The sequence below is a fragment of the Geotrypetes seraphini genome, chromosome 12 (genome assembly GCF_902459505.1).
Source record: "Geotrypetes seraphini chromosome 12, aGeoSer1.1, whole genome shotgun sequence".
Taxonomy (NCBI): Eukaryota; Metazoa; Chordata; class Amphibia; order Gymnophiona; family Dermophiidae; genus Geotrypetes; species Geotrypetes seraphini.
This window is the reverse complement of record NC_047095.1, coordinates 32,078,290-32,098,209: the sequence shown is the minus strand read 5'-3', so window position 1 is coordinate 32,098,209 and position 19,920 is coordinate 32,078,290. Positions and strand designations below refer to the sequence as shown.

The 19,920-nt window shown below is 43.1% G+C and overlaps 1 protein-coding gene across 3 annotated transcripts in view; it reads left to right on the top strand.

Moving 5' to 3' along the window:
• Nucleotides 1-19,920, top strand: part of PRKACB (protein kinase cAMP-activated catalytic subunit beta) — a 173,343-nt gene that overhangs the window by 54,438 nt on the left and 98,985 nt on the right. The window contains exon 1 of one of the 3 annotated variants that reach the window (XM_033916281.1): nt 13,661-13,847. The exons of the other annotated variants lie outside the window; for them this stretch is intronic. Within the exon in view, the coding sequence (XP_033772172.1) occupies nt 13,661-13,847 (187 nt within the window). Of the gene's footprint in view, nt 1-13,660; nt 13,848-19,920 lie in introns of those variants that run through there. 3 annotated transcript variants of the gene reach the window in all.

Sequence of the window (19,920 nt, the reverse complement as noted above, 5' to 3'; positions counted from 1 at the left end):
CTCATGATATTGGGAAGCTCAACAGGCCAGGGAGATGGTGCCAGGTTTCCTGACTGAAGGATTGTAACTTCAACCCCTTTAAAATCAAGTCTCCTTGTGCCTATAATTTACAACTTTATTGGTTTTAAAGCTTTAAATGATGTTGATGCTTTAAATTGTATTCTCCATTTTATTGGAAGCCTGATATATGTAAGGCAATTCAAGCAAATGACAATTTTTTCTGCAATCTGGGGTATTTTCCATTGCTGCTACTTAAATTTCCTTGTTAAATGCTTGATCTCCATTCAAGAGAACTGATAATGCACTTTTGATCATATGCTCTTGGATGATTTCCTTAAATCTAAAAATGTATAAGGTTGTGTATATAGAGATATAAGGATTTGGGATAGGGCAAATAAAATTATTTGCAAGCTCTCTATGAAATATTTTATTTAGATAGGATGATTTCCTGTAATTAGAATTGATTTTTCTCTAGGTTGTTTTTCCTTCTTCCTTCCAGATGTGAGTTTGCTTGAAAATATTAGCTTTTTAAATTTATTTTATATTCAGTATAATGGTTTAACATTTCATTTAAATACCCCCATGCAACTCATGCAAAAAAAGTCTATCTGCTGACAGATCCTTTTATGCATTCCAAGCATTCCCAACCCTTTTATCTGCAAAAAGTCTCTAAAATTAGAAAATGATACATTGCGTAAATACAGAGACCAGATTTGAAATATGCACTCACCTGCATGTGTATTTTGGATGTATATTTTGGTAATGAAGAGTATCAGGACCTCTTCTAGGTAGGAATATAAATGGTCTGTACTAGGCAGTAAAGAGGAGCAGGGAAGCAGTGAATGCAGGGCAAAAACTGTTGTATCCATAGGAGCCAACTTTTCAAAGTAACTGGGGGTGCTAAACCCACAGAAACTACCCCTCCCTAGACCCACTCATGGAATTTGCTCAATATTAGGGGGTGCTCAAGTACCCACAGAGCTGACTGTTATGGTTGTACCATCAAGGGTGTGTCTGTCTTGCTCTCTTTATATATGATCATCTCCTTGATCTTAGTCCCCCTCATTCCAGAGTTTCCTTTCAATTGAAAGTGACTTGCCTCATGCATATTTATGCCACATAAGTATTTAAACATCTCTAACATATCTCCCCTCTTCCAACTTTCCTCCAAAGTATTTCTCTAGCTTGTCCATTGGGCTCCTCCAGGGGGTTGGCATTTTTTTCTACCAATGGAGCTCAAGTTTCCTTGAATTTATAGCTGAGGCCTCTTAGCTGCAACTCCAGTCTTGACTACACAGGGTCATGGATTTGAATCCAGGAAAACACAGAAAGGTGATATCTAACCTAGTTGGCCTGTAGGTCTGATCAAATTTGGCAAATCTTAATTTTATATTAAACTTTCACTTTTTTCTTTGCGGTATATGAACTTAAACACTCAGTTCAAGTAGTGATTAAGAGAGAGGCATCTGGTGGCCTTTATTTGGAGAATATCCTTGGAAAAACTTGAATTACTTTCTGTGTGTCAAGATGGAAAATCCTTTATAGAGAAGCATGCTTAGGTGAGATTCTGAAGTTGTTTATCCTTCAGACGATTGCATCATTTAGAGAGAGCTGGATTTTAGCAATTAACATTGAAATTTATAGGCTATACAAATTTATAGAGTCTGATTGTATCCAGTAGAACCATAAAACCTCATTTTTCCAAGGTTTCCCGACTTCCCAACCCCTTAACCCAGAATAAGAGTATAAACTGTTTACATATCATGTATACAGTACAGTGGTGCATTTCTAGCTTTATACAGCAGATGTCAGGGAAGCTCTTTATGAATTAAGAAATGTGCAGCAGAACTGTGAACCTTGTTTTAAATCCAAATATACTTATAGAATACATGACTTCTCAGTTTATGATTTATTGTATGTCTGCAGGATTTTCTAAACCTCAGTCCTATGTTAAAAGTTGCATCAAAATAATACATGTTTTGAATGAATACTGTGCAGACTTTAAACATTATGGATTCTTTACTGCTGAGAACAAAGCTGTAATTTCCTTTATCTGCTTTGTAAACAAAATTATTAAAAGTTTATCCATTCTTATAAATCAGAGACGTGTTAATGTAATGTACAGGATGCGACACCAAAACCCAGCTGCCCTTTCAGCAAAGAACAATGTAAGCCCCCCACTTCCTAGGATAAAAAGCATAAAATCTGTTTTACAGTACTGGGCAGACTTGCACGGTCTGTGTCTGGATATGGCTGTTTGGGGGAGGATGGGCTGGGAGGGTTTAGATGGGATGGAGTAGGTTTTAATGGAGATTTCGGCAGTTGGAACCAAAGCACAGTACCAGGTAGAGCTTTGGATTCTTGCCCAGAAATAGCTAAGAAGAAAAAATTTAAATTGAATCAGGTTGGGCAGACTGGATGGAACATTCGGGTCTTTATCTGCCGTCATCTACTATGTTACTTGTGATCTAGCTAGGGACCTAGGATACTGGGCTTGATGGACCTTCGGTCTGTCCAAGTATGGTAATTCTTATGTTCTTATGTGAGCCAAATATAGGATAATCAAGCCATTGTGACATCGCTGATGAGGTTGGCTCATAGGCATTGGTGAAATGAGGCATTATGACATCACAATCTGAGCTCTGAAATGTTGCTGCTTTTTGGGTTTCTGCCAGGTACTTGGGATCCTGGTTGCCCACTTTTGGAAACAGGATACTGGCTTGATAAACCTTTGGTCTGACCCAGTATGGCAGTTCTTAAGTTCTGGTATGCAACTCCTGAGGGAAGGTTACCTTATGTTTCCGAAGAAAGTGAAATCATGGTGGTTTGGTCAGGCCATTGGTATAGGAATTGCCTGAACTGAGACTGCTTTTATTGTATTAAGGGGGTGGGGTGGAGAGGGAGAGAGTGAGTATACTATATAATGAAGGAACCTGCGAGAGGCCGGGTGGATCGGTATGTGAGTGTAGGCCTCCTTCAGGTCCAGGGAGCATAACCAGTCCCCCTCGTCCATCAGGGGATACAACGTGGGAAGAGAGAGCATACGGAACTTCTCCTTGTCCAGGAACTGGTTCAGCACTCGGAGGTCCAGGATAGGGCGCAAGTCCCTGGTCTTTTTGGGGACTAGAAAGTACCGTAAGTAAAATCCGGTGCCTCACTGACACAAAGGGACCTCCTCCACCGCCCGGAGGTGAAGGAGGGCATGAGCCTCCTGGAGAAGAAGGGGGAGTTGGCGCTCTGTTGGAAGGACACTCTCTTGGGGGCAGGTCCAGAGGCGGCATCCAGAAGTGCAGGGAATACCCATCTCTGATGACGGAGAGGACCCAATTGTCTGTAGTAATCAGTTCCCAGTGATGATAATAGGCACTGAGGTGGTCCCCTATAGGCAGAGGAGAAGGCTCGAGGACGGAGGGGGCCGGCCCTCTCCAATCGAGACAGTCAAAAGGACGGTGCAGGCTTAGCCGTCGCCGGGGTCTGAGGCTTTTGAGGGGCCCTCTGCTGCTGCTGATGCTGAGGAGGCGGCCTGGAAAAAGCCGGCGTTGATTTCTGGGGATAGTGCCGGGGAGGCAACTTGTACGACTTAGGAGGAACAGGCTTCGCCTTGGGTCGGACCAAGGAGGCAAAGGAGCACTCATGCTCGAAGAGGCGTTTGGTGGCTGCCTCAATGGAGTCATCAAAGAGCTCGTTGCCCAAGCATGGGAGATTCGCCAGCCAGTCCTGCAGATTCGGGTCCATGTCGACTATGCGGAGCCAAGCCAGGCGGCGCATGGCTACCGCAAAGGCGGACACCCTCAAGGAGAGATCAAAGGCATCATATGTCGCTTGAAATATATAAAGTCGAATCTGCGACAGCGTATCCAGGAGCTGGCGAAATTCCGTCCGGTGACGGACAGGCAAATCATCCTGAAAGGAGGGCATGGATTTGATGCACTTTTTGAGATAGGATGTGAAAGTAAAATTGTAGTTCAGAACTCTGTTTGCCAAGATCGAATTTTGGTACAGGTGTCTGCCAAACTTATCCATAATCCGGCCTTCCCAACCCGGCGGTACGGCCACGTAACCCTGGAAGGATTAGACTTCTTTAGGGAAGACTTTACCACCAGGGACTGGAGGGAGAGTTGAGCCTTCTCAAACCTCTTACAGGGGACCGTCCGGTAACTGGATTCCATTTTGGACGGAATGGCCGGGATAGCCTAGGGAGTCTTCAAATTCCGGAAGAAAGTTTGCTGCAAAACCGGATTCAAAGGGAGGCGAAGGGATTCCTTCGGTGGATAAAGAAGCTCCATCTCCTCCAAGTATTCCCGGGTGTACCTGGAATCAGACTGGAGGTCTTGCCCAAGTCCATCATGAACCTGGTGAAGGAGGATGGCTTGCTCGCAGAAGACCCCTCAAGGGGGGAAGCCGAGCGAGACTTCGGGGCAGCAGAAAACGAGGGGGAAGCCTCCCTCGAATACTGCACCGGCACGTCAGTGTCAACAAGCATGGATGTCGAGGAACCCCGCTGAAAGAACGAGGGGGAGTCGACGACGGCTTGTGCTTAGAGAGCCTGGAAGGCGAGGACCCAGGGGTCCGAGGGATGGAGATCCAGGGAGCCTGCCTCGGTGAGCCCCAGGAAGAAGCGGGAGTCTTTGACCTCAGAGCCCCTCGGTCCGGGGACTGAGATGGCACAGGAGAGCAGAGAAGACTAGGGTCTGACGGCTTGATGAACCCTGTAGTGCGAGGGCCTGGTGACCTGCCCTGCTTTGGGGAAGAATCCCTGGGCCACTTTGCAGACCTCTGCCTCGAGGAAGAAGTATATCTCGACCGGTGCTTCGAACGAGGCCGGGCGGCGGAAGAAGTCCGCCTTGAGGGAATAGGTGAGGAGTCACTCGAGGACAAGCGTCAAGACCGATGCACCTTGCCTCGAAAGCCCTCGGCGCGACGCTCAGGCTGGTCCGCAATGAGCGAGGTCGAGGTCGGGGCAAGCTGAGCTAAAGCAGAGGAGATCTGCGAGGTTAAGATGGCCTTAAGTATATCCTCGAACATCGGCACCGAGACCAAAGGATTCGGACATACTGGTGCAGCAGTGTACTCCAACGAGGGCGACCTCGATGTAGAGTATTCCCTTAATGTGGAGGCACGCTTGGGAGGAGGTCTCATCGAGGCTGGCAGGACTACACTCACTGCCTGGGTGGCCAGAGACTCCGAGGACGGCTTTGTCGGTAGCTGAGCTGAACCTGAAGGAGAAAGAGGAGACTTACCTGAGGCCGAGGTCTTCAAAGCCAGCACTGCCGTAGTCTTCGAAGCTGGTGCCGCCAAGGTCTTCGAAGTCGAGGGAGACTTGCTGGGGACCGAGGTCTTCGAGGCCGACATTGAGACCGAGGTCGAGGCCGAGACTGGGGCTGAGGTGTTGTCAACTTCCATGGTGAAGAGGTCCATAATCTTGGCCCGATGCCGACAAAGAGCCCGAAGTTGAAGGGTGGCACAATGATGGCAAGAGTCCATAGGGTGATCAACACCAGGCAAAGGATACACCAACGGTGCGGGTCTGTGATGGAAATTACCTGACCACACTGCGTGCACTTCTTGAACCCGGTAAGAGGCCGGGACATAAGGTAGGAAGGAGAGCCGCGGCCACGGTGCAAGAAAGGCACTTAGGATCGCAGAGAATAGACAGGGCTTTCTGGCTCTGCTTAAAACTAAGAACTGAGGACTACGTTGAGGAGACGCGCCCTCTAGCTGAACGGGAAGGCACACGCATGCGCGGTGAAGCACTAGCAAACTTGAGATCTTCAATCAAGTTTGCTTGAAAAGTTGTCCGCGACGGGGCTCCGTGGATGACGTCACCCACATATAGAGAATATGCTGCCTGCTTGTCCTGGGATAAAAGACAATTAAAGTGCCATGGGATTAAAAGGCAATGTTCTGTTGTTGATTAGGAACTGGTTAATGGATAGAAAATAGAGAAAAGTTAAGTGGACAATTCTCTGAATGAGGAAGGTAATTTTTTTTGGGGGGAGGGCTTATCGGGAGTGTTCATGTACTAATCAGTTATTTATTTTTATTCCATCTATCACTAGACAGTTTACATATATGTAGCATCTACATTAATGTGTACTATCTGATTAACACAGGATTACCACATGACTTATTACTGCCTACAAAACAAGTGACGGTAAATGCTCAGGTAGTAAATTTTTTTTTTTTTTAATAGCCACGCAGTAATGGCAACATACAAATACAAAAAACTGAAAATTTGCCATTGTACAATGTAAGGGGAAAATCCTGCACGAGGTTGTGCCAAGGCTACTTTTTGCTGCAGCTATGCAGATAATGCGTTCATCACCAGCAGCAAAGGGTGTTAACTCATCAGAAGCAGGAAGGGTGTTAACTAAATACTAAATAAACAATAATAAAACCATTTGGGCATAATTCAGCCCGCTACTGTTAGGCTCCAGAGGGTGACTGTCTCGAGCTATGTCAAACAGCAACGAAGATTTTTGACATGGCTGAAAAGAAACAAAAGATGAAAAATAGAGGACAGCAAAGCCACCACAAATACTCTTATTTACACATTCTGCTCTACCTATCAATCAGCTCACGTAGGGTTACATAATGTTTCTTCACCTCCTGGACCCCTGAAGCCCAAATATATTTGTTCCCGCTAGAAGAAAGGCCTTTGCCGAAGCCCAGAAGTTTCCATTATTATGTATGGGAGCAACTTGAGTCACTTATTTTCTTCTTTTCTTACGACAAAATTGGAAAACTCATAATATGAAACAGCCCAGCTTGTTCAAGCTATCACAAGCCTCCAAAGGGAAATGTCACAGACACTCTTTGTAAATAAACATGGTTCCACTTCCTTATAGCAAAAGCTATTTTTAAACAGACAGTACTGCTCTCTCTGCAAGAGATCAAAGTACTCCCCTTCCCTTTTGAAACTCATTTGGTTCTGACTTTAGTGCCTTTCCACATATGCACACCATCTCTATTATCACGTTTCCCTCTCTTCATTCCTCGGATTCCTGGCCCCAACACATATATAAATCTGCAGTTGTATTTCACCATACTATTATGACTTATGCACAATGGGGTAGGCCAATTCTAATTTAAAAAATGATACAATTTCGTATGAGTGAAAAATTCTGAATCATTGACAACATCCGTACAGCTTCCACCAATGAGTGTGATGTCACAATTATGACACTGTCCCTCATTGCAGCTTTCAGCTAGACTGCTTGTGGGGCCTGGGAACCCTCTGTCTTATCACTGGTTCCTGTGCATGTGTCCCATTAGTTCTGCATGAAATATCTTGATCCAAAACCCACCTCTGATCTCCAAGTATCTCCAAGAAATCCTATGTAGAACAAATCCCGTTTGTACTAGCAGTTTCAGAATGTTCTGCAATCTCCATTGTTGTTTTCAACGTGTCGAGCCATCTAATTGCAGATCACCCTCTTGGCCTGGTTCCTTCGATCTTCCCAAACATGATGTCCTTCTCCAGTGATCTCTCTCTTCTGATGATGTGACCAAAATAAGACAGTCGTAACTTCATCATTTGGGCTTCGAGTGACATAGCCGGTTTGATCTTTTCAGGAATCGATTTGTTAGTTCTTCTGGCGGTTCACAGCATGCTTAAAATCCTTCTCCAGCACCAAAGCTCAAATGAGTCAATCTTCTTTCTGTCTTGTTTCTGTAGTGTCCAACTATCTCATCCATAACTGACCACTGAGAAAATGAGTGTGTGGACAAGTCTGATCTTTGTATGGAGTGTTACCTCCTTGCCTTTGAATACTTTGTCGAGAACTTTTATTGAAGAGCGACCAAGTGCTTTTCTGTGGAGTATTTCCTTTCTGCTAGTTGCTTCTTTATTTACAAAAGAACCCAAGAGATTGAAATCCTTTACAACTTTAATTCAACCTTTTTCATGAATATCTACTCTATATATTCACTAGATGTAGAGCAGGGGTCTCAAAGTCCCTCCTTGAGGGCCACAATCCGGTCGGGTTTTCAGGATTTCCCCAATGAATATGCATGAGATCTATGTGCATGCACTGCTTTTCAATGCATATTCATTGGGGAAATCCTGAAAACCCGACTGGATCGCGGCCCTCAAGGAGGGACTTTGAGATCCCTGATGTAGAGGGTATGGACTCTCTATTGGTGCTGGGCAGTGCGTCATGTGCATTGGACAGGCCATTGGCTTAGGAAATATGAGAGAGACAGAAGCAAGTGCCAAAAAGATGAGTGTTTGAATAGGGGAAGGTGGGCTGCGCCAGAAGGTAGATTTGTTTTTCATGTGTGTCACCTGGAGAGTCAAGGACCTGCCTTCTATAGGTTACGTGGAGAAAAGGGCTGTAGGTAGTCAGCCAGTGCCTCTCCTTCTCTCCACGCGTCTTCCCTTCCAGCAACTCCTACTGGTGGCTCAGGGCCTTCACAGATGCGCAGACGTCAATGTAATGATGTCACATATGGGCATGATGTCATTGCAGTGATGTTCGTGCACTTCCTGATACCTTGAGCTATGGCCCACCATGTTTAGTGTGCCACGGCTTGCAAAATTTGCAAGACACTGGCCTAAGGTCATTTCTGAAGTTAACCACGCCTAAGTCAACCTTAGGCACCTCTGTAGAAGAGATTCCAGTGCTGGAAATGTAGGCGTCGGCGTGCACGTTTCTTTTTTTAATGTGATTTTAATTGATTTTTAAACAACACAGTCAACTACCACGTTGCTTAAAAGCAATTAAACCAATTACGTTAGGGCTCCACCTGATTCCCTCCTTCAGTTTTTCTCAGTCAGTGTGGGATGTTCTTGAGGCCTCTCGCAAGAGTTCTACTAGACAATGCTACTCCCAGAAGTGGTCTAGATTTGCTGCGTGGTGTGCTTCACATCGCGTAGAGCCGATGTCTGCCTCCTTGTCCTCCGTGCTGGATTATTTGCTCCACTTGTCTCAGTCTGGCCTCAAATCGACTTCTATTCGAGTCCACCTTAGTGCGACTGCTGCCTTTCATCAGCCGATTGACGGGAAATCGCTCTCCGTCCATCCGGTGGTTACTCGATTCATGAAAGGCCTTTTTAATGTTCATCCTCCACTCAAGCCTCCCCCGTGGTTTGGGATCTTAATGTGGTTCTGGCTCAATTGATGAAACCTCCATTTGAACCCATTGATAAGGCTCATCTGAAGTACTTCACTTGGAAGGTGGTGTTCCTGGTTGCCCTCACATCTGCTCGCAGAGTCAGTGAGCTGCAAGCTCTGGTTGTGGACCCCCGCTTTTTACTGTTTTTCATCATGGCAAGGTGGTCCTTCGTACTCATCCTAAGTTCTTGCCCAAGGTAGTTTCGGATTTCCAGCTCAACCAGTCCATTGTTCTTCCGGTGTTTTTTCCAAAGCCCTATTCTCATCCTGGTGAAGTGGCGTTTCACACTCTTGACTGTAAGAGAACGTTGGCTTTTTACCTCCAACGCACCCAGTCTCATCGGACAGTTCCTCAACTCTTCATATCTATTGATCCTTATCGGTTGGGCGTCCTGTTTCCAAGCGCACCTTGTCCAACTGGTTGGCTGCTTGTATTTCCTTCTGCTATGCTCAGGCTGGCCTTCCGCTGCCGGGTCGGGTCACGGGGCATAAAGTCAGAGCGATGGCGGCATCTGTTGCTTTCCTCAGGTCCACGTCTATTGAGGAGATCTGCAAGGTCGCCACTTGGTCCTCGGTTCATACATTCATCTCTCACTACTGTCTGGATACCTTTTCCAGGCGCGACGGCCGGTTCGGCCAGTCGGTTTTGCGTAATCTGTTCTCCTAATTTGCCAACTCTCCCACTGTCCCTTCCTAGTTAACTTGGAGGTCACCCACATGTAGAGAATATGCTGCCTGCTTGTCCTGGGATAATGCACAGTTACTTACCATAACAGGTGTTATCCAGGGACAGCAGGCAGATATTCTCACAACCCTCCCACCTCCCCGGATTGGCTTCTTTGCTAGCTATCTGAACTGAGGACCACGTTGAGGAGACCGGGAAGGCACACGCATGCGCGGTGCAGCACTAGAAAGCTTGAGATCTTCAATCAAGTTTGCTTGAAAAGATGTCCGCGACGGGGCTCCGTGGATGACGTCACCCACATGTAGAGAATATTTGCCTGCTGTCCCTGGATAACACCTGTTACGGTAAGAAACTGTGCTTTTTAGGAGTCCCTCTTGAGGTGCTTTGTCAAAAGCTTTCTTAAAATCTAAGTACACTACATCAACCTGCTCACTTTTATTCAAACCTTCATAAAATTGGTGAGGTGAGACACCCCCTGTCTGAATCCATGTTGTCTTTATCCCATTAAACTATGAGGGCTAAGATTCATCAGAAAATGTGCCTAGCATATCCTAATAGAAACATAGAAATAGAAATTTAGACACTTTGACTGTCCAAAATCAGCTATTAATGAAAGATAATGGGAATATCAATTTTAAACTTGAAATGCTGGAGAACGCGTCAAGAAATAAAAATTTGAGGTTAATTAATTTTCCTAAATTGCAATTGGTTTCACCACTTGACCTGTTTAAAAAGTATCTCAATGAAGTTTTGAAAATACCACAAACATCTTATCCACCAGTGGTTAGAATTTATTATCTTCCAATTGGAAAGAAGAAAATAGCTGAAGAACAACAGGATCCTGTGGAAGGAACGTTGGACGTACTAGATTTGACTAATATTCTAGAAAGATCAGATTCTGAACAGATGACTGTGGCTACGCTTTTTGTCCAACTAGCATTGGAATCTGATAGGGATTGGTTGTTGAAAATGTTTTTCAAATCTAAAGATATAGAATTTATGAAGAATAAAATTAGAATGTATCCAGATGTATCTAGAGTAACCCAGAAAAAGAGGAAGCAATTCTTAATTCTCCGACCCCAGGTGTTAAAATTGGGGGCAACGTTTGTACTTAGATTTCCATGTAACTGTATAGTTAATTTCCAGGGAACTAGATATGTGTTTTTTGAATCTTCACAATTGTCAAGATTTATTTCAGCTAAAGAGGTTTCTACTGCTGTTAACCCTAGCAACCTGCAACAAGAAGCTTCTTAATTAATTAGTAGGGACCTAGGTGTGATTCAGGTCTACTCTTTGTTTACCCAAGAATGTATAGAGAAGTATAATTATACCGATTTTTCTTAAGCTCACTCCTCAATATTGTGGACTAAATAACAGTACAATTGAAAATTTTATTTAATGATTTAATTATATTTTACTTTTAGCTAATTTGAAATGTAACTGTTAAAATGTTGATTTTTGTTGATTATGAAAATGAAAATTAATAAACATTAAAATGATTAAAAAAGAAAAGAAAGAAACATAGAAATAGACGGCAGATAAGGGCCACGGCCCACCAAGTCTGCCCACCCCAATAACCCTCCCCTACCTTTCTCTGTGAAGAGATCCCATGTGGCGATCCCATTTTGACTTAAAATCAGGCACGCTCCTGGCCTCGACCACCTGCAGTGGAAGATTATTCCAGTGATCAACCACCCTCTCAGTGAAGAAGTATTTCCTGGTGTCACCGTGTAGTTTCCCGCCCCTGATTTTCCACGGATGCCCTCTTGTTGCCGTGGGGCCTTTGAAAAAGAAGATATCCTCCTCCACCTCTATACGGCCCGTGAGATATTTGAACGTCTCGATCATGTCCCCCCTCTCTCTGCGTTCCTCGAGTGAGTATAGCTGCAATTTTTTCAGCCTTTCCTCATCCTTGAGCCCCAAGACCATCCGGGTGGCCATACGCTGGACCGACTCAAGTCTCAGCACATCTTTGCGGTAATGCGGCCTCCAAAATTGTACACAGTACTCCAGATGGGGTCTCACCATGGATCTGTACAATGGCATAATGACTTCGGGCTTCCAGCTGACGAAACCCCTACGTATACAACCTATGATTTGTCTAGCCTTAGATGAAGCTTTCTCCACTTGCTTGGCAGTCTTCATGTCCTCACTGATGATCACCCCTAAGTCACGTTCTGCTACAGTCCTTTGTAAGATTTTACCATTAAAGGTGTATGTCTTGCATGGATTTTGGCTGCCCAGGTGCATGACTTTACATTTTTCGGTATTGAAACTGAGTTGCCAGGTCCTGGACCAGTGCTCCAGTAGGAGTAGGTCGTGCACCATACTGTCAGGCATTGAGTTTCCGTCTGGCCCTGTGCTTTGGTCTGACGTGTTCCTGCCTACTACATTACATAGTTTGGCGTCATCGGCGAATAGTGCTATTTTACCTTGAAGTCCCTCAGCCAAGTCCCTTATGAAGATGTTGAACAGGATCGGGCCCAAGACCGAGCCCTGCGGCACTCCACTGATCACCTCCGTCTTTTTGGAGGGGGTGCCGTTCACCATCACCCTCTGAAGCCTACCTCCAAGCCAATCCCTAACCCATGCTGTCAGTGTGTCTCCTAATCCCATAGAGCTCATCTTGTTCAACAACCTCTATGGGATTAGGAGACACATTGACAGCATGGGTTAGAGACTGGCTAAGCCCAATTCTAGTGCGACCCATAAAATAGGCATTTTTCCATTGTTGAATTTCTGGCCATGTCGTAGTAATAGCATTAGTGTTTGGCTATGTTAAAAAATGCAGGAGCACTTAGGGACTGATTCTATAAATGTCACTTAACTTGTAGGCGCAACTCTGTACAGTTGTTAGTGAACCACTAGGCGTCCTTTAAAGAATTATGCCTAACGGCACCTAAGCGTGTTTAGGCATCACTAGGGGACTTTGTGGTAGGCGCCAGTATATTAGGCCAGGGTTTTCCTGGCCTAATTTACTATCACCTAATCTACTTCAGGACCCAAGGCATATTATTTACAGGCATGTCTTTCTGTAGTACACTAAAGCCAGATTACATAGAGGTATTTTTTTTGGTTCCTAGAATGGAGGGTTAAGTGATTTGCCCAGCAACGGTGGGACTTGAACCTGGTTCTCCTGGTTCTCATCCCATTGTTCTAATCATTAGGCTACTCCTTTGCACCAAGTTAGACCACACCAAACGGTTACTCTTAAAGGGGAACACCAATGCAATAGTTCAGTTTTTTCTTCACTCTGTCCTTTGCTTTTTTAATGTATTGTGGGGGAATCGTAAACATCGCTAAGGCAATAAAAGTCACCTTATACTAGTTTCCACAGTATTTTATTTAGATTATACAAGAAGGTGATTGCCATCTTGTTCCATTTCTGGAGCTGTGTCTTCCAGTTGCCTAGAAACAGTGATTTTGTTTTCTAGTGCCTGTTAAGAAAAAATATGATTTCAGAATTTTAAAAATAAATGTTAGTAATTCTCATTTACATAGTTTATTACATATATTAGTTACATCGCCTGCCTTTTATTCTTTGCCAAAATCCATAAAATCTTATGTCTTGGCGCACTTGCCAGCCCTTTTATAGTTTCCTGTGGCAAAATGCGAACAAGACTAAGAAGTCTTTATAAACACATTCTTATGAGAGAAAAATTGCTACCACGATGAGCTCTGTGTTGTGCCGTTTTAAGGAAACCACAAGCATACTGGGGTGGTTTTGTTTTTTCTTTTTAGCACACTGCAAACAGGAAGTTTGACACATGCAGAGCCCTTAGTTTTCCTGTGTTAGAATCTTTTCAATTTATTTTACTAAATACTTGCTGTTTTGAAAGAAAGGTTAATAGTATATTGAATGGCAGCATACAATGAGCCCATGAGCAACCAGTACACAGTGACATCCACAGCTCTGCAGAAACTGGAGGTCTTTGCAAACCGACTGTTTCATCGGCAGGGAAAGGACAGTCCTAATGAGCAGAAGGCAGCTCTGGAACAGGAGCGTCATCAGCTCTCTGAATATGCTCTTCTGTGGGAGAGATCAAGTAAGTGTTCTTCAGTTCACAATGAGCTGGCCGAGGTCAAGAACTTTAGGTTTAAAGGAAATCATCTACACAGGGTATTTAATTGGAGCAAAAAGAAATATTTTCATTATACAGGTAAACATGATGTGGGGATGGAATTTGATATGCCACCTTTCTGTGGCTTGCCCAGAGTCGCAAGGAGCTGCAGTTGGAATTGAACTCAATTCCCCAGGATTAAAGCCCACTGCACTAACCACTAGGCTATTCCTCCATCAATAATATTAATTGCATATTTTGTACATTTTTATTAAAAATGTTAAAATGGTGCTGGACCATTTATTGAATTCATTAAGTTCAAAACTTTTTATTTCTAAGCAAGTGATATTAATGTAAAGCTGATATGTTTAAACTTTCAGCTTTGAGTCTTTGGTTAAGGTGGTATATAAATACACATCCTGTAAAAGTTTTAGCTCGACAAATAAACTCGTATTTGTATAATCTCTATACAGATAGTGTTTGCACATGACATCATTCCTTATATTCAAGACCTTCCTGATCCCTGAAAATAGTGATTTAGGGGTTCTTCTGTAAGGGTAGATACCATAGTTTTGCCAAACAATTTTTCGGAAAATGACGAGTAAACAGAGCAGAAAAAAAGCTTTTGTGGTGGCTTTTATGATATTAGTTGCATGGTCAGTGGCTTCATTTGCAAGGGGATATGGATAAAAGAAGGTAGACGCTCATCTAGGCCTCAGGAAACATCTCTTCCACAAATTTCAACAGTTTGCCAGTTTTCTGTATATGCAACTACAGTAATATTTTACATGCAAATATAAACGTCAGGTACTTCAAGGTATCCAGTCACCATAGTTTATTTTTATGGATTTGGGTTTAGCTCAGATCTTTTTCAGTAGTAGTACACTAAACCTGTACATTCAGGTACAGGTTTAGTGTTTTGAAATGAAAGAAATGCATTAGTTTTGTCATAAAATTATGTTTTTCAGAAAAAAAATTGTGTTTCCTAAATAGTACGCTTTGGGTTTTTTAAAAAAAAATTCTGTGCATGATTCTGATAGCTACTGGTATGAAAATGGCCAACCTTGTGTCATAAGCAGGGACATCATATAGGGAACGCCTCAGTGATGGCCCAGGACTGTGAGAGGCTTTAGGCGAGATGGCCTCCTTGAAATCTAGCCCGTGATATCTCTGCCTCCCTTACACTGTTACATCAGTAGCAACTGAAAGGTTGAGGAAGGACAAGATATGGAATGAGTAGAGAGGATGAGAAATGGTGAAGAGAAACCTGGGATAAAGAGAGAAGGAAAAAATCTAGTAAGAAAACACCATAGGAATTGGCAAGAGTTCTCTGCAGCTCCAAATTTGAATTGTTTTGGTGAGTTTGTCTTGGTGTTAGTTTATATTCTTTTTGTCACAAAAAACAAACCTTTACAGGATCCAATAATTTATGAAAATTGTAGAGCAGTGGGAAATTTACTTCTTTCAGCTAAATTGATGGGGTATTTTAGAGCTATGCAGTTGTCAAGTTATTTGGAGGAGTTTAATCTTGATCAATTATGGGCAAGATTTAGATGAGGAACATAACCCAAAATGAAGAACAGAAGGTTCCACAAAAGTCAAACAGCACCAGCTATTTGCTGCTCAAGATTTAGATGAAGCCATAGTATAAAGTTGGTCTCATAGGAAATTAAATTGTTTGTTGGAGAGAGTTTTTTTGTTTCAATTTATCAGCCTTGGCTTTTGGTCTGATAGATCATTCACTGCATTTAAAGAAGCTTATTAACTTAGGAATAGTTGATAAGGTGGGCAAATGATTTGACTTTAAAAGATTGTACACTGAAAGATCTAGGTTACATTTAAATTTTGGGAGATGAAATATAGGGTTTCCCAGGTCACCCCTGTTATCAGTTCTGGTTAATGTAATGTTTTAACCATTATAGTTTAGTTTCATAGTTTATTAAAATTTTGATTGAACGCTAATCATAAAATTCAAAGCGTTGTACATTAAAATATAAATGGGGTACAAACAACAGATAGTAAACAAGACCCAAATAGACCAGACAAACTTGACTTGGGGAAGGGAGGCATAACACAAGGAAAAGAGGAAGAACTACAATTTGTAAAGAAAAGAGAACATAAAAGGTAAAAACAAATAGGAAAGAAGAGGTAAGGGTCAGTTATGGGAGTAGAATATTAAGTGTGGGAGGGGAGAAAGAAAGGATAAATCAATCGTAGGACATATATGAGATTTAAAGGTCATATTTTATGGCTATTTCGATATCAACAGCTTTTTTCCAGTATGCATTGAAGAATGTTTTGTAGCTACAAGATGGTTTAACCCTGATAAAATAGATGGTATTTGACTAGGAAAGAGGGAGATGGCAGTACCAGCTTGGGCAACTTTGGAAAGGTGTGATTCCTCCTTTGTGGTCACTGGTTAGAAATTTTGGATCTGATCTTTATGGTTATTAAGGCATTTTTCACTCTAAAATGGTTAAGCAAGTTCAGTCTTTTCTATGGCTTGCCTCACTGAGACAAGTAATGTAGACTATAGTCATGTCTCTTTTAGACTTTTGGCAAACCTCAAAAAATGTGGCTAAGCTACAGAATGCTCAAAATACCATAGCCAAGATGATGTTTGGGACTGAGCTGCCTCCCTTTTAATCATACTTCATTGGTTTCCTATTTCATTATTGGATCCATTCTTACCCCCATTCTAGTCAATATCTTTGTCACCACTACTCACACTTGCACAATTTATAAACTTCACCACATTCATCTATGCAGATGACATTCAACTTCTTCTTACCATTGACATTTCGGACCCCAAAGAAGTACAACAAATTAACCAAAAATTCAATTTGATTTCTACATGACTTCACACCAATCATTTATCACTAAAATCTAAATCAGGCACTTCCTTCATCAACTTTGAAAATTCTAGGTTTTGCTTTCAATTCCAAATTATCCTTCCAACCACAAATTTCCACTACTGTACAATACAGCTACTACAAATTGTCTCATTCGCTCGATAGCCCATCTCCTGCTTCCATCTGCTATTAACATTCTTGTCCATTCCTTAGTAATTAGTACACTCGACTAGTATAATTCCTTATAGTAAAGTATTAAAGATTTACATCGTATACAATTAGTCCAAAATACCTCTATAAAATTAATAACCAGGAAAAAGAAGTTTGATCATGTCAACCCTCCTAAAATTAGCTCACTAGTTACCTATTAACCACCGCTTAATGTATATCTTGTTTTTTGTCTTTACATGATCCACTTAATCTTCTTCCTACCTTGATAACTACTTGGTACTATATTTACCATTCTGCACACTTCGTTCCCTCCAACAAAATCTTATCACACCTCTTCCCTGCTCCCCCTGTCCAGCAGTAGCCCTTCTCCCTTCCTTTTTCCTCCCCACCATCCAGCAGCACTCCTTCCCTGCTCCCCCTGTGCAGCAGCAGCCCTTCTTTCTTCCTTTTACCTTCCCCATATCCAGCAGCACCTCTTCCCTGCTCCCTAATACCTGCTTCCAAACTGCCATTCTTACCCTCCCTCCATCCTGGCTTCCTGGTCTCTTCTGGCCCACCGGCACGAAACGTGCCGCCGCTGCTGCTCTTCGTTCGCATCTGCCCTCCTAATCTCGTAGGCTGCTCTCCACCTCGGTAGCACGTTCCCTCTGACGCGATCCCACCCTCCTCTGATGTACGGGATCGCGTCAAAAGGGAACGTGCTACCGAGGTGGAGAGTGGCCTTGCGAGGTTCGCTACAGCTGGCCAGCTGTCCTCAGCAGGCTGCTTTGAAGAGGAGGGAAGACGCGAACGAAGAGCAGCAGTGGCAGCAGTTTATCTTAGAGTGAGTGAGGGCGGGAGGGGGGAGTCGCCGGCATGTTCTTTGCGTCATTGGTCGCCAAAATCCACATGCAATAGCGTTCTATTGGCACGGAGTTACAGATCTTGGATGCAGAGAACACGAAGTTTGAAATGCGCAGGGTTTTATTATTAGTGATGTGAATAAAATCCTGCAAATTACCTGGAGTTTTTTTAATAAGCAGTTTTACTTATTTGACTTGTTTAACAAGTGTTTGTAATGCATAGATTAGAATTTTAATAACAAAAACACTGCATGGTTATAGTCTGGTATAATAATTTAGATGATGGAAAGAGAACTGGGAGTGCTGTTCTCAATTAGACTGAGAGTCCTCCTAACATTCAGTTACTGAAATTATTAATACTGTATTTGTCATTTTACTTCATTAGGTATGAATATGTTAGTACAAGCATAGCCAGGAAACATCATCTGTCACATGACTTGTAGAGACAAGACTTGGGCCAGGTACAGTTGGTAGTTTCAGGCCTCTATCCCAGATTTTGCTACGTTTACTTTCAACTGGACTGTATAAATATTCATATCTAAATGTTAAGTGATGTCACTGCTGCAAAAAGAACTTGCAGGAAGCAAATTTAAGATGGTTTTGCTGGTAAAGCAGTAGATAAGCAGAAATTGCAAGTGTAACTTGTATGTGCATTACTTTATCTGGATTAAGATGTGGCTTAACTGATGAACCAATGAGGTACTGGCACAGGGATGTGCTACATTAAAGGGTAAATCCAATATCAAATTCCAAGCTTCCAACCTTTAGAATATTCTTTCTGTGTTACTCCTTTAAATCCTTAACTGATGTTGCTACTTCTGTTTCAGCCATAGACCTCAGAAGCACCCCTCCTCCGTCCCATAAAGGTTATGATCTCATAACGGGGAGATTCATGTGTAACCTCCTCATCGGTCAAGGCTTAAATTTTTAATGGCTGATGCTCAATAATTTTACATTTATTTTGAACACTTTTATACTTTAAAACGACTAATGAAGTTTATGTACTTATCTTTAAAAGTGTTGCTTGTACTTAGGCTGGTGGACCCGACATGTTTCGCTGCCGCTTCGTCAGGGATCCACTATTGCCGTTAACCACCATCCCACATAGACTCTTAAGATACATTAAAGGGTGCCAGCATGCCCTGCTAGCTACTTCTGCCATCACCACTTTATCAAACAAAGCTGCGTTATAAGCACCTAATATAAAAGGCTTGGGAAGGCTAAACCTCCCCAGTCCCAGTCCCCAGTGGTAGATGCATGGAACAGTCTCCCGGAAGTGGTGGTGGAGGCAGACTGTGTCTGAATTCAAGAAAGCCTGGGATAGGCATGTGGGATCTCTTAGAGAAAGAAGAGATTTTGTTGTGAACCGCCTAGAACTCCCTGGGTATGGGGGTATACAAAAAATAAAATTTAAAATTAAATTAAAATTAAATAATGGATACTGCGGATGGGCAAACTAGATGGGCCATTTGCCCTTTATCTACCATCATGTTTCTATGACCTTCCCCCATCTCCCTCTAGCTGCCAATCCTGCTTTCGCAGTTGCTTCTCCAAACCAATAGCAGTGGCAACCCCCCCCCCCCTCCCGAGTTGCTGCTGTGTTGTCTCATATTTTCAATGCTTCTTTAGAGTCTTGAGTGGTCCCGGAGGACTGGAGAAGGGTGGATGTGGTCCCTCTGCACAAGAGCAGAAGTAAAAGAGGAAGTTGGGAATTTCAGGCTGGTTAATCTGACCTCGGTAGTGAGTAAATTAATAGAAATACTTCTAAATCAAAAGAGATTTCTAGAATCAAATGGCCTGCAGGACTTGTCAGACTGATTGAGGCCTAGATTCTTTAAAAAAAAATAAAAAAAGCGTTAAAAAATGGCTGCTATCGAGTCATTCTCCAAAAAACGCTCATGTAAATGAGGTTGGTGGAGAGTAACGAAGACTCACTAAATTTGCATGTGCCCATCACTGATTGGCCCGGATGCCCCATAGGAGGGACCTTAGGCATCTGGGCCAATCAGAGCATTAGGCCCCTTCCCGGTGCATCCGGAGAAGGGCCTAAGGCTCTGATTGGACCTGGTTGTAAAAGGCCTCTCCTATGGGCCAATCAGAGCCCCAGGCTCCTCCCCGGTGCATCCCAGGATGCACTGGGGAGGGGCAGGCCCATTTTGGAAGAGGTGGGACAGCTGGCCGGAGGGAGCAGGC